At 35.9% G+C, this 15,551-nt stretch overlaps 1 protein-coding gene across 1 annotated transcript; it reads right to left on the bottom strand.

The window, feature by feature from the left end:
• Positions 1-12,326: 12,326 nt before the first annotated feature.
• Positions 12,327-13,725, bottom strand: LOC125242262. Its single transcript, XM_048151006.1, has 2 exons — positions 13,444-13,725; positions 12,327-12,673 (listed from the first exon to the last, which is right to left on the bottom strand). The coding sequence occupies exons 1-2, from the start codon at positions 13,624-13,626 to the stop codon at positions 12,524-12,526; spliced, it is 333 nt and encodes a 110-aa protein (XP_048006963.1). The 5' UTR covers positions 13,627-13,725; the 3' UTR covers positions 12,327-12,523.
• Positions 13,726-15,551: the final 1,826 nt, after the last annotated feature.

The raw sequence follows: 15,551 nt of genomic DNA, 5'->3' as shown, positions 1-15,551 counted from the left end.
TTGTGTTGTGGGTACTCAGCCAACGATATACATAATATATAAATACTTATATACTTATATACATAGAAAATATCCATGACTCAGGAACAAATGTCTGTGCTCATCACACAAATAAATGCCCTTACCGGGATTCGAACCCGGGACCGCGGCGTAGCAGGCAGGGTCACTACCGACTGCGCCAGACCGGTCGTCAAACAACATAAACTCCCACAAGAGTACAAACATAATACCACATGAAACAGCTTAAGTTTCAGTCTTGACAATTAATGGGTTGTAAGAAATAAATATTGCAGTGGCAGATCGCAGATCTTTCATAATACAATCGAACCTATAATCCACAAATATTTAAATAAAGTATAAGCAAAACGATGCTCATAAAAACCAAGGAAAAATGAGGCATAGAAGCACATTTTAGTGAAACAAAGTGATTTCTTCTAGAAGTTTTAATCCAGTTCCGAAAGTTAGCAGTTAATGTACTGTGAGTACATTTACTATGATGACAATGAGCCTCTTTGGTGCCTCGTTCTCTCTGGTATTATTTGTAGTATTTTTGATAACTCTGTTGTCAATACTACATCAAACTCAATAAAACTGTCGAATGATAGATATGAAGTTCAGGTTATCACAAAAAACACTCACCAAGAACAAGTTTCATTAAGAAATGGAAATAATTTATTAACGGATTGTTATCTCAGTGCGTGTGTTATACGCAATAAACAGTGGTTCATTGAAAAATTAACTGAGTCCAACGATAAATCACTCACTGCTTCCTCTTTTACTTCCCTTATCGTGCCAGAAGGAGGGCAATGGCTATAAACGATACGAACTATAAATCACTGACTTAATTATTTTTTTAAAACCCATTAAAACTGAGATAGGAGTGTGACAGTATCACATTTGACCGTCTATTCCAAATAAAAATAGTCTTTGTTTATGTATTTTTTTAATGTCACTTACGGGCCGATCGCGATTAACTAATATTATTATAACTTCGGCGTTTCTCCCTTCCGAACTGGTCAAATACATCTTCTAACCTAGTCGAATACAAATTGTAGTGTACCTACTAAATAGGTTAGAATAATCTCAAGAAAGTCTCGAAAGAGTCGAGTCTCGAATTTTTACCCAATTATCTGCTAGTCTGGATTAAAACTTTACTGATATATTTTGTAATATCTAATTTTGTAAATGTTACAAACTGGTTAACACTTATTAATATGTCAGGCTCAAAAGGGCAAAGCAAACTAAACGAAACTAGTCGAAGACAGCATAATTCGACGCATTTGCATGTCTTACAAAAGTTTAATAAATCAATTGAAAGTGTAATTATACCGCGGGAGCTCGGCGAATAATTTAGTAACAAGAAGTAATTAGAGCTTAGTAAAGACTAGCGCAAATTTACGCTCAACGAAAATGCAGTTAACATAGCTCCCTGCATAGTTCCACGGTAGTTACAAACTTGCTCCAAGTTGGTTCATAACATTACTCTGCTTTAGAACTGCTCTGCGTGGAACAATTTTAATAACACGCTTTTGTTCCGGGGACTATCTTAATTAATACTCGCAAATCTGGGATAAGCCGGGATAACGTTTGAAATGTCAAATTATTTCGGAACGCGACACTCTTTGTTGTTGCTGGTATTGCTTGTAATAAGGTACCGATGTATTGATAATACTGAATTATAGATTTAGATATGTGTCTACTTACATTTAGGCACGAAGTCGATATTTGAAAAAATACTCAATTACGTATATTTTCAATATACGACAGATACTTATATCAAATCGATACACAGCGAGTCGGCGACAATTCAATAGATCTCATATATGTCAAAATGCTGAAGTACATGTATCTTATTAAGTAAATATTGATACTGTCAGTACCTACAACTTATTAATATTTTGACAATAGGCATAAAATGGAATAGGTACTTTCTTTTGCCTGATATGTAAAGTAAATATAACAACATATAATTATACAGAATAATTCAACTTTAACTATGTATCACAAGGATAACAATCACTTTTAGACAGTTGACAAGGCTTATAAAGAAACACGCTGACAGGTTGCGTGCCACGCTCCGTACGGCGCTGGCAGTTTATGAGTCTAGTTCGAAAGCACACCTTGCGACATAAGTAAAGCTGTAGTATACAAACAATGTCAAGTAACCCGATATGTGGTGTATCTTTCATTTTTCTGAATTTCGGGAGTATTTTTTTGAACAAAACGAATCAGTATTAGAACAACATTTTTAAAACTAGTCTCCTTTAGGCCCACTTGCACCAACCACTAAACTCAGGGTTAGTGGGCTGTCAACTGTCAAATTCCATATAAAATGGTGGGTTAACCCTCGGGTTAACTCTCCATTTTCGTGGGTGCAAGTGGCCCTTAGAAAACTATTTTTGTATTTCAACAAAAATAGTTTGACTATTACCTCTACTGCGGAATTTGAATTTCTAGACTGTTAAATTGACTCTTTGCATATCTTGCCCAAGAATAGGTTTCAATAGACTATTTGGCATAAAACCAACAGCGACCACGGTACCGATTCGACCTAAAGAGATTCCTATCGCACCTGCTTTCCTCGTGTGACTAATACTGGGGTGGAAGTAATTGGATTTAGATTGGATCGAATTAGAACTTTTCTTGGTGGCTTTTGTTTTCAGGGGAAATGACTTTTTGATGGAACGTATCAAAAGTAGATTTGGTTGACTTAGGGCGAACACGGAGCACGTTAAGTACAGTTGTATTAGTTGCAGATAACGACGTTGTCGTCTAATAGTAAAAAGTTTGATTTAAAAGAGGATTACTTCAAGTTATACTGAAAGTTAAAGAAAAATGTGATGACGGTGTTAAAACAACATTAGTATTTATGTACAGTTGAAATAGAGTTTAAGTTACGATTAGTGTTCACAAGGACATAGATAATGATCGTTTATTTCTCTAGTATGTGAATGAAGCTTCTAAGGTTAAAATAACTTATGTCCTATGAAAATATGTACCTATTATACTAGCTTTTGCTAGCTTCGCTCGCATTAGAAATATACAAAAAATAGCCTATGTCACTCTCTATCCCTTCAGCTATCTCCACTTAAAAAATCACGTCAATTCGTCGATTCGTCGATCCGTTTTCACACACTTCCCCATTTATAATATTAGTATGGATTATTATATTGTCATCCTGTTGATTCACTAAATATTTAGGAAAATTTTATAGTACAAATAATAATTTCTTTTTCTACCTGAAATACCTGTTGTTCGTGATAGTCTGCAGATAAAATAACCACGAGTACCACGACTCTTTAAATTGCGTTAAATTATTTGTTTTCATCAATTCGTTAACATTGCCGTACGTGACTTTACTATATCACCCCGGCCCCTTTTCACGTATTTTGTATCTGTCGAAGAAAATTAAGTAAGGGGCATAACGGCGAAACTTTTCTCCGAAACAACGTATTTATTTGTTTCAATACCTACATTGATTGAACCTGCTTCAATATTGTTACTTTTATTTTGTCAATAGGTAGGTAGGCTAAAATATCACTCTTGTCAATGTCTTATACTAGGTATTTGCTCGTAACGTATTTTTTATAATGTGACGGGTTTTATGATTTAATATCTAATACCGGATAACTGAATGTGTATGGAGAACCGTACTTGCTAAGAAAGTTAGGTTTTTTTTTATATCAATACGCATCCAGCTGGCATCCACAATTCTGCTTCTTCATCGTTCATTTTCGACGCCACGGCAAGGGGATCCTCTAAGGTTTAGAGAGGTTATCACCTAACATTATACTTAGGTAACTACTAACAAACGTTCAACTACCTACTGCGGAGAAAAAATATGGACTTTATTTGCAGTGTATATTTAAAAAAATACCCTTACACCCAATCTTCAGTCTGTATAAAAAACCAAATAAAGACGTTTTAGTCCATGTCTTCATGTAGCGTCTAGTTCCGTTTCTATAATATTCTAGAATTTTCCAGGGCATTAGTGGAAATGCGAGCGGAAAGCTTCCCGCTATCGGGTTTATACCGACCACTTATCTAAAACAGTTGAGAAACATTATCCTTTCATTTTCGATAAAATTACCTATACCGACTTACTACTAGTATCTCATAACTGGTGAACCATTTATGTACACAACAAACAAATATTATTTCTCGCAAAAAATTAGGGTATGAATCAGATTCTACATGAGCTTATCTAGGACCTAAGTCTTGACTACTTTTAGAGGTATACCTACGAATCTTTCTTTACCTACCTATGTATGTATGTCATCCACTTCAAATTTAATGTTTTAAAAAGATTAAGCAGAAAAGCGGCTTTTGCGCTAGGCGGGGACGAACCGGGCGCTAGGTTGAAGATGTTAAAAATAATTTTGTTCCTACAATCTTAAAAGTTTTACATTGTAACATTACAATTTATGTATTTGTAAACTCGTGTGAAATTACTTAGTATCTTGAAATTGACTGTTGAACTTGACTGATGGGTTGATAGCTTTTCCTTTGGTCTAGGATATTGATATCTTTATCTGCTTGAGTTTATAACCCAAAACTGTTGCTGGATAAAGTTAAGTCGGCGGGGACCCGGATAACGGTGTGCATTACTAGCCCATGTTTTATTTATTCGTTTGCGTCTGCCGCGCGAAAGTGGTTGCATTAGCGTCGAATTTTCACTACGGCTCCGCGAGTTTTCATGTTATTCGGATTTCATACGAATAACCGTGTATTATAGAGAGATGGTTCTCTATGAATACATTTAGTTTGTATGTTTTGCTAGCCAATATTTTTTGTGTTGATCTTTGACTTGTTGTGGGAGAAAAAGTGGTTGACTGATATTAAATTCTATCTGCCTACCTATTCTCATTACCGACATAATTACCGTTTAGCTCTTTTGTGCCATGAAGATTACAGAAATATTCTTTCTTTGAAAGTTTCTTAAATATTGTGTTTTAAAAAATATATGCTTTAAACTACTCTAGTTAATTATATTAATTTAATACAATGTTATACAAATGAAATAAAATATTTTTATGCCGAAATAAAACCCGTTTTTTTCTATTTATATTTTGCCGTCAGCTACAACAATCATCTGGCTCTTCTATTTTCTTTCCTTATAAATTTTTAAGCAACTATACCTGGGGAATAGATTCCATACGTGCCGTCTGTAATATTCTTATCCTTAGAAGAAGTACCCTCTTTGGCGTGCATTCCGTTTCGTCGAGAGGTGCGCCGGGTAAGCACACTTCAGTGTGGATTATACTCAAATAAGGATACAGGAAGTCTAGACATTAAATTAAAATGTTAGAAGTATAATTCTAATGTTTCCATCTTACCATCGTGTTATGTAAGTTATTCCGGTATTTGTTACTTTTTGTGTGGGCCTGGGCTTTTGCTTGGGAACTAATATCAAGAATTGGCGAGGAACTAGTTTTTTACATTGTATTTAATTTGTTGTTTAGGAGAACCATTTGGGACGCCGTGGTGGACGGTCGTGTCCGGAGCAAGTCTCATAAACGCGTAAAAACCCATCGAAACAATAGACACCCATCGCGCCAGATCCCAAGTGCAGCCGCTGCACGTGCATCTAAATACCGCCGACGCGCCCCGACCCGACCAAAGCTCCCGCGACGTGTTGTACCTAACTTCAGACTTTTGTGACAGTAGTGTTAAAATGTATAGAGCTTATAGTTTTCGCGTTACGAGTGTGCCGTGTGTTTTCTTATTTACTCAATTTATAGAGACAGTGCGAGACCAAAAACACCCAGTAGCATCCAAACAGACAATCCGCAGTACGAGTTACGAGCTTCTTCCCGCACCACAAGCGTGTGCAGTGTGTTTACATACTTACAGTGACAGTTGCTCAATTTTTAGAGACAGTGTTAGATTAAATACCTATACTTAGGAGTACTTAGTAGCGAATCAAGCCAAGTGCCGGTGGCTCTCCTCGTCGCGCCGCCCATACCCAACCTGGGCCCGGCGCCTACTACACAACGTCGAGAAGCAGCGGCTGATGCTAACTACACCTTCATTGCGACCAAATTGGTGAGCTCGTTCCATCTCTGTTAAGTCTTACTTAGCGCTAACACCGGTGCTCCTAGGTTTAGGTGCCTATTTAACTAGATTTAGCTTGACCAAGTTGTTAAGCCTCAACGAAAGGGATATCAGCTGATTACAATTATACGCCCAGTTTAGCTAATTATACACATTGTGCCTAATTTATATCACGCGACTATTTATTTACTATTTAATAAGCACAACACATAGTATGCTTGTATTCCACATAGTTCAATCTAATGGTAATTATTTATTTGTTTCTAGGCGAGGTAACAAAATGTAAATCGGATACAAATATCATGTAACTGTACTAAACTTATATACTTAATATTAAATTTACATTTTAAGAATAACCAAGCAAAACATTCAATAATGTATACCTATCATTTGTACACGCTATCATTTACTACTACTAACTTATTATTATTACCTACCTAACTTTGATTTCAAATCTATAATCTAGCATCGACTTAAGATAAGGTTATTTGTCACTAGCCTGAAAGAGCCAGTCACGTGACCTATTTCAGTTATATTTAAGCTAATCTTATAGTCCTATTTAATATAATCTTAAGTTACATTAAGTAACGCCTTATTTGATCAGTTTTAAATTAATAAATCAAGAACAAAAGTTAACATTGACTCGCAGAACCGTTGAGCGATAGCCGTGACGTTACCATACAATTATACCTGACTATTTTAGTAAGTAGGTAGGTAAGACAGGTCACATAGTCCAGGTACCTCAATTAAACTGTATTAGCTAAAATTTCCACTACGCAATTTCCATGGCCCGGGTATTAGAAGTGGGCCGCATAGTTCATATTAGTTAATTAAGTTATGTGTCTAGATTAGAACTAGCGCTACGGTTCTGCACTAGACAGGAAAGTTGATTTAAGAAAGCCCGTTGGTCTCAATAAAACCGATAGCGATGTCTGTTTGACCAGGTTGTCAGCATTAAAATTACCATTGCTTTTGCGCTGTATAACACTTTATATCATACCTCTGGTACCGTTTTAACTAAGAACTGTAAGGAAATATCTTAGTTTGGAAAATATACCTATAATATTGTGGATACTAACTTCACTTTACTTAGCTTTACATAATAGCACCTTAGGTACTTAATCAACCCCCAATGATACATAGCTAGCTGGAAATACCAAACAAGTATCTGAGACTCAAAAAAAAGGAAAAAAAAAACACGGACTGTTTTCTTGAACTACCTGGGCAACTTTTACAACATAACACGTTGCACTTCCAAATCATAAACCAAGCCAATAACTTCCCATTAAAGAAAAGGATAAATTACTTTCTTAAAAAAATCCAAGACAATTTCCGTGTAAAGACGCACACATCTGGCCTCCAGTCACCGCTATTCTGCCAAACACGGTCAAAAAGGATATAAATTATGCAATACTCTATTGATATAGGGTTGTTTAACGGCCGGCCGCCCGACCATAGTATAACTGCAAACCCCATTAAACCTTTTCATCCAAATGTCTTTCCAAATCCCTGACGCAAATTTATAACTAAGACAATAGGCCCCATCTGGCATTCGAACCCACGCTACCTACTAGAGAAAAAATAACAATCGCTTTTATTACCAGACCAGACTAAACCGGCCAACTATATTAATAGTTATTTGTTTTACAAGGGGGCAAAGTTGTTGTTTAACCGCACGTGCTCATATTGATACCCGAGCGAGCGAAAGATTCCAATATTGAACCGCGAGCGTAGCGAGAGGTTCAAAAAGTGGAATCTTGAGCGTTGCGAGGGTCTCAAGGCACGTAGGTTAAACAAACTTTGCCGCCGAATGAAACACAACACTTTTCACCACACCAACACGAACAAAATACTGACTATAAAACATCAATTTAAATCAAATATAGCAATCTATTCAATATTTATGATTCAAAATAATTATTTGTAGGTAAATTCTACCAGCCAGCTCAAGGCATCAAGTTAAAATTTGTCTGAAATTGCTTTGCACTCTTGTGGATAGGATGCAATTTTGCTATCCGTTTTCGAATAGCAAAATTGATCTTTACCAGTTGGTGTGGTGAAAACTATATTTTTATTCTCTCAGTTTTAGGTACCTACATGAATACATACGGGCGCGATCTAGTGTTGTGGTACTTGTGGTAGTCAAAATAGTACTAACAGAAGATAGTACTTATTAAGTGATTTCGAGTGTAATCGTAGATGAAGTGACTATTAATTACTACCATAATTTGTCGTAGTTATTATCTGTGCTATCCTTAAGTGAACTTGTGTATCTAATGCTATATGTGTTGTGGCGAATGGATGCACCGTGAAAGTATGGGCCTAAAATTGTGAGGGTCTTTTATGAGCTTGAAGAAATAGATGTCACAAGAAGATACCAAAGAAATACATAAACCCTTATTTGCCTAAATGGTAATACATAGTTGCATCAGCGCTTTAAAACGTTATTCATTCCTAATTATCCCATCAGCGGACGTTTATCAAACTTATCGCCGCCGTAGACGTCTACAACCAGCAACACTATTACACTACTCTGCGCCTACCCACAACAGGACAACGTTACTGGAGCCCTTATTACTTCGCCAAGTCTGCTCATATTATGGACACTCAAACTGTTTGTACTAAACCTCACGTGTTTGTGTCGTCTGTCAAGAAATAAGAAATACATCGAGTTCACAAAGAACGACATGAAATGAAACTATCAACGAGAATAAGCAACAGAAAAAATAACTCACTATCTGAACAGTGCTCAACTCAACCCTCTTCGTAGTTATTACATAGGTACCTACTCTGTCTCTTCTCATCATCAAGAATGGCTTAAGGCTGCGCAGCCGGTTGAACAAAACTGAGAACTGTGCTACAATATCTTCAGAATGCTGGCCTCAGTTTTATCTTACAGTGAAAGCAGTTACAGTGTGAAATATTTACCAAATTTAACAATTACTTAGTTACGTTTTGATTTTTTAGTGTCATTTGTTTAGTTAACGTATAGTAAAGTGTTGTGGGTGATCCTAACAGTGGCAATGTAGCAATCAACCAATATTTACACACTTCACGCGTAGAGACTACTTATGGAAGAATTAAGACAAAGAAGAATAATATACATGGGATCCGTGGAGTTATAGAAAACTACCGATATACTCCACTATATCGCTGAAATAACACAACTACAACGTGCAACGACATCAAGCTGGCTCTGAAACCGTAAAAGAAGACGGGAGAAGCCCCTCCGGAAGCTAGCCAGCTTCCGTTTGATACATCCGAGACGAAGAAATGACAAGTGAGACAAAGGGGAGGGTGTATTTTAAATGCAGTCACATATCCTCACACCTAATATTTATTACACACCAAGTAATAGTATTTATCTACCCAACGCTGACTTTACGATGCCTTGTATTCGGGTCGGCTCCAAATTTCCCGTCTCTCCTACTATCCTGACTGCAAACCCTACACTCCCAACCCTATCTACTGGGTGCTCTGGTGTCTTGGACAGGCTGCGGGGGCCTACGGCGGGCCAGCAGGGGTTGCTGCGCAATGAGCCGGTTTGCAAACGTACTCTGTCTGATTCTGCGTTCGAGTCTTAGTCGGTGAGATGTGACGCAGACATATCCAACGACTCGCTGCCTCTTAGGCTCAATCATCAGAGTCACGTGAGCCTACAGCGCTATTGCGTATCAAAATCTCCTCCCCCTGTAGTCTCCTCTTCCTAGTCCTTGCAGCAGGATCTGCTGGCTGGAGTTACCCCCTGAATCTGAATCTGAATCTGAATCTGTATTTAATTTGTTGTTTACCGACAGTTTATGTAGTATATAATATCATTGATATTATTCAGAAATGAAATTCTATGGCCTTGTTCTGTATCGATGATAATTACTATTAAAAATTCATCATTATCTTCCAGTTTACGTAAACTATTCAAATCACTATGATAATACGCTAATTTTGTTGCCAATAAAAGTTAATTGACTGTTTAAATAACTTGATAACATCAAAACGTAGGCTTGAGTTTTGATTATCAACAAACATGTTTAGAAACCGTTTTGCAAACCAAAAGTTACTTAATCAAGTATAAAGTTATTGAAAAAACCGGCCAAGAGTGTGTCGGGCCACGCTCAGTGTAGGGTTCCGTAGTTTTCCGTATTTTTCTCAAAAACTACTGAACCTATGAAGTTCAAAACAATTTTCCTAGTAAGTATTTATAAAGTTCTACATTTGTGACTTTTTTCATATTTTTTAAACATATTATGGGGGGACACTTTTTTTTCCTTTAGGAGCGATTATTTCCGAAAATATTAACATTACCAAAAAACGATTTTAGTAAACCCGTATTCATTTTTAAATACCTATCCAACAATATATCACACGTTGGGATTAGAATGAAAAAAAAATTCTGTCCCCACTTTACATGTTGGGGTAAAGTATCCTAAAAAAACATTTTTTCCATTTTTTATTTTACTACTTTGTCGGCGTGATTGATATACATACATGTTGGTACCAAATTTCAGCTTTCTAGTGCTAACGGTCACTGAGATTATCCGCGGACGGACGGACGGACGGACGGACAGACAGACATGGCGAAACTATAAGGGTTCCTAGTTGACTACGGAACCCTAAAAATCAACCTTAATTTAAGTTACATACGTAAAGTGCTTAACAAAGGTATTTATTACCTACCTAGATAATACAACTATGTAACAAAGTCGAATAAATATTATAATTATTTTATTACATTGTTTTTTTTTATAGTTTTCCATGTTCCGCGATCTCATAAAGATACAATACGTTTATTGGTAAAGTCAATGTTTTACTGCGCCGAGTGCGCGAAACAATGCAAATCATTAATAAAAGCTTTATCTTTTTTAGAACCTTGAAGTATTTTCAAATAAGTTTCAAGTAAATCGGTTTCGCATACTTTCGAATTTATTATATTAGCACAGATTGCATAAACGTGATAATCTACGCTAGACGTAATAAAATGAGTGAAACCGCGAATGGGCTTCGAATTGAATAAAGTATGTAGTTAATGCAGCGAAATTGTATAAACCCGTGCCTTTTGATCCCCAGACATCATCCACTGGACTAGGGTGATAAAGACATAGATATACAAACAATCTGGAAGGTTATTGTTTAAACTTGTAGTTATGAAAAAAAAAATACTATGAAGAGTGAATTTAGTTCTAAGATAAAAGGAGACCTCAAGAAAGCCCAATTGCCGGAATTGACAACCTAGAATCCAACAAGATAGAATCTCTAAGCGCAAATATGAGAGGAGGCCCGACCCCAAATAACGGGAACAGGGTACGAAGCCGAATGGCACAAACGCTCACGAAACGAAACGCTCGTAGATTTCTGTCTCTATCGCCCTTGCATATTGACGTGACAGAGCTAGACTACCTTTCGCGGCGTTTCATTTTTGTTTCGCGTCGCAGAAATGCCATTCGGCTACGGCACCTGGCATGGAAGAAGAAGAGAGGAGGAGAAGTGAGAATTTAATTGATGTTCTGAATTGCTCTTTGTAAGTATGGGTACATTGCGGTGTGTACTGCTACACGCGGAGGTACTCGCTTCTATATTAAATAGACCTTAAATTTTGCTGGATTAGGCTTGTTTTGCATATAAAATACATGTGATGGAGCGCATTAAATTATGCCAACTTTACGCTCCATCTAATTAAGTTCATTACACGAAAAATTTTTCGCTCTAATTACTACTTGAACATATTACTTACTTAATGACATAGTTTCTTATTAAAATTGTTAGATTATTATACATCAACCGACGTAGATGCGAAAAACATAATGGCACAAACGAGTTTCATCCAGTAACCCAACATCCCAGATTATTCGCAAGCTTAAACTAATTAGGTCCCCCTGTATCTGCACGAGGCTCGGTTTAATGCGTGTGTCTCCATTAGGCACCCTCAGTTTAAACATCCCGTGTGTACTGACAATTCCCTCAAATTGATTTGTGTCTGTTTGGCCAGGCCGCTGTGTTTATAGGGAGCGTAAGGCAAGATAAGTAAGTTTATCTTATGCCTCCTAAGTAGAGGAAAAAGTCAGAATTTCTGTGAAAAAATTGGTTTAGAAAAATTAATCATACCTATCATATACCTGCAGTATTAGTGTGTATACTTACGTCTGTACTGATAATTCCTTGAAATTGTTTTGTGCCTGTTTGGATGGCTGTTTTTAAAGCGACCGTAAGCCATGATATGTATGTAAGTTTTTTCTTGTGCCTAGATAGTGTTGGAAGGGGAAAAATTAAGATAGATATTGACAGTTGGTACTTTTATTTAAAATGTTTATATCTACCAATAGTTTATAAACATGTAGAAAATTGTGCCATTCTTGTAAATGAGTCGAAAACAGAATAAAATAATGTAAATTACAATATTAATTGAATGTCAACATGAACTGAAATATTAGGCTGTCAATTTTTTCCTGTAGGTATTTACTATTGTCTATAATTATTAAACATTATTACTAAATATCAATATCAAATAATTGATTCCCTCTCCTCTCTCGCTCTTGAAATGTATGGAGACGTGCTTCTCGCCCACTCCTCCTGCAGTAATTGTAGGTTCGGCCTTCGTCCGGGAGAGATCACGAGCTATGATGCCCTGAAAATTACATGAAGTAAAAAAAAAATGTTTTACTGAATATAAATTTTTTTTTTCAATCTAACGTCTTCCCAGCTTTGTGCCAGGTTCCACCCAATCTTCTCCACCTTAGCTTACTACTAAAAGTAAATAAAGACTATTGTGTGCTTTTTATGTGGTCCTAGTCCACGTTGGAGTACCAACATATATTTAGTGATACATACAAAAATGATCGTGCAATTATTTGTTCTAATTCAAATATTTGAGTATAACGTCGAACCTATGTAAGGAGTTTATAATTATATAATATATATATGAACCCTAACCTAATAATGTATTACTTTTTCAAATAATAATTACAATGACTATAGCACACAACACACCTCACTGGTGTATAAAAACACATTGTTCATTCATTTTGTATATATATTATTATTCATACTAAATATACTGACCAATCCTGGGATCGAATCCCGGTAAGGACATTTATTTGTGTGATGAGCACAGATATTTGTTCCTGAGTCATGGATGTTTTCTATGTATATAAGTATGTATTTATCTATTTAAGTATGTATATCGTCGCTTAGCACTCATAGTACAAGCTTTGCTTAGTTTGGGGCTAAGTTGATCTATGTAAGGTGTCCTCAATATTTATTTATTTATTTATTTAATGATAGTTATGTTTTCAATTTTACAATAGTTTATATACTAGCATTATTGGTAATCATAATCACTTAGTGCTTCTTAAAGCAGCATTATTATGCTTACATAATAATATAATATAATATTACCTTAATAGTTCTCTGCTTCGGATCAACATAACTGTATGTCTTCTCTCTCCTCAAAAATATAATAGGTTTGACGACGAGTTTCTCCGTATTAATAAGCAGGTTATTCACTCTAGTTCCAACGGTTAAATCCTTAGCATGACACAGAAATGCACATAGCACTATTACTACCAAAATTAGTCTCATTTTGTATACTTGTGTATGTTTATTTATTTTCTAGGTTATAAAAGTATCGTCTCGACTCATTGAGCGAGTCCTACTGAGTCATGCGTTGCGTCAGCTTGAGGATCAGTTTATCAATGCTAAATGTGTTCTGACCTTGCGTAGTATCTTAAACTTGGCTATTTATTATGTTATGCACGTTTAAGTCGAGTGAAGGCGTCATGTTAATAATATTATGATCTTTTTGGCAGTTTAATACTATTGTAAGGTAAAAGTACCCTGTGCTCAACAAGCGAATGCGCATTTTGAGTAGATGAAGATGACACACTTCTGTCACATTTATTGACATTGATCTAATTGAAAGTGGCATCTCCCTGGACACCTATCGAGAACTGATACGGTTAACTTACACTCAGCCATACTCAAAGTGTGCTCCGCGGATCCCTAGGGCTCCGCAAGGCCTCTCTGGGGGCTCCGTGTGAATTTTGGTTACCTGATATGCAACTTCAACTCTCTGCCATAAAACCAAATATTCACCAATTGTTAAAAAATAAAAAAAAACAGTTTCATGTAATAACCTCACATTAGAATCTAATCATTAGGGGGCGACTTTCGTATTTGTATGAAAAGTTGCGTCGCTTCGTGTGCGCACTTTCATACTAGCCCATGGTCGCGATAAACAAGTTGCTTCGAAAAGTTGCCCGTGTGCGCACCCTCTTAGATTTTAATACTTATGATTACTTACTTATTAAAATAAATAAACTATTTTTTTTATTTATTTAATTTAAGGGTTCCGTCAGATATTTTGCTTTCTAAAAGGGTTCCATGGGAAAATAAGTTTGAGAACCGCTGCCTTACACCATTGTATAGACAAATCAAATTGTCTAAACATGTAGTCAATTTTCGTTGCTCATTATCATTCATCATAAAACATAATTGTATACTCAATATTCGCCTTAATGTTTCTTACAAATCATTAAATAATACCAGATTGGTATCAAATTTATCTCAATAATGTGTATTACAGAAGTCGTAACAATAAACATGGAACATTACTGTCGCCTAATTCCAGTGCTCGGTTTAATTTTATTGCTACCCGACAATCATTTGTCGTATAACCTGAAACATGAATACATAAACATATAGGTTTCGTTAATAATGTATTTTGATTTATATGTCTATTAAAGTGTAACGTTTACTAACCGAGTATGCTAATATTAGAATTATGAACCGAAACCGTAACAACATTTATGCATCTTTTTTATCCGCGGATAATCTCAGTAACCGTTAGCACTAGAAAGCTGAAATTTGGTAACAATATGTATATCAATCACGCCAACAAAGTGCAAAATTAAAAAATGGAAAAAAATGTTTTATTAGGGTACCCCCTTACATGTAAAGTGGGGGCTGATATTTTTTTTCATTCCAACCCCAACGTGTGATATATTGTTGGATAGGTATTTAAAAATGAATAAGGGTTTACTAAGATCGTTTTTTCATAATATTAATATTTTCGGAAATAATCGCTCCTAAAGGAAAAAAAGTGCGTCCCCCCCTCTAACTTTTGAACCACATGTTTAAAAAATATGAAAAAATTCACAAAAGTAGAACTTTATAAAGACTTTCTAGGAAAATTGTTTTGAACTTGATAGGTTCAGTAGTTTTTGAGAAAAATACGGAAAACTACGGAACCCTACACTGAGCGTGGCCCGACACGCTCTTGGCCGGTTTTTTTAACTGTTGTTAACGAGCAAGAAAGCGTCAAAGCAGAAAGCGTTAAATAGTTAAAAGTAATTGAATTCTTAAATTAGTCTGCAATGTCAGTACTACCTACTTTCAGGAATCTAAATTAAATACAGTTAATAAACTCATATGGGTAGGTATAATATGTGCTAAAACGTAACATTAGAAGTAATCGAGGTCATTCATTTAAAATAAAAACTTACAGC

The sequence above is a fragment of the Leguminivora glycinivorella genome, chromosome 2 (genome assembly GCF_023078275.1).
Source record: "Leguminivora glycinivorella isolate SPB_JAAS2020 chromosome 2, LegGlyc_1.1, whole genome shotgun sequence".
Lineage (NCBI taxonomy): Eukaryota > Metazoa > Arthropoda > Insecta > Lepidoptera > Tortricidae > Leguminivora > Leguminivora glycinivorella.
This window is presented reverse-complemented; position numbering and strand designations above follow the sequence as displayed.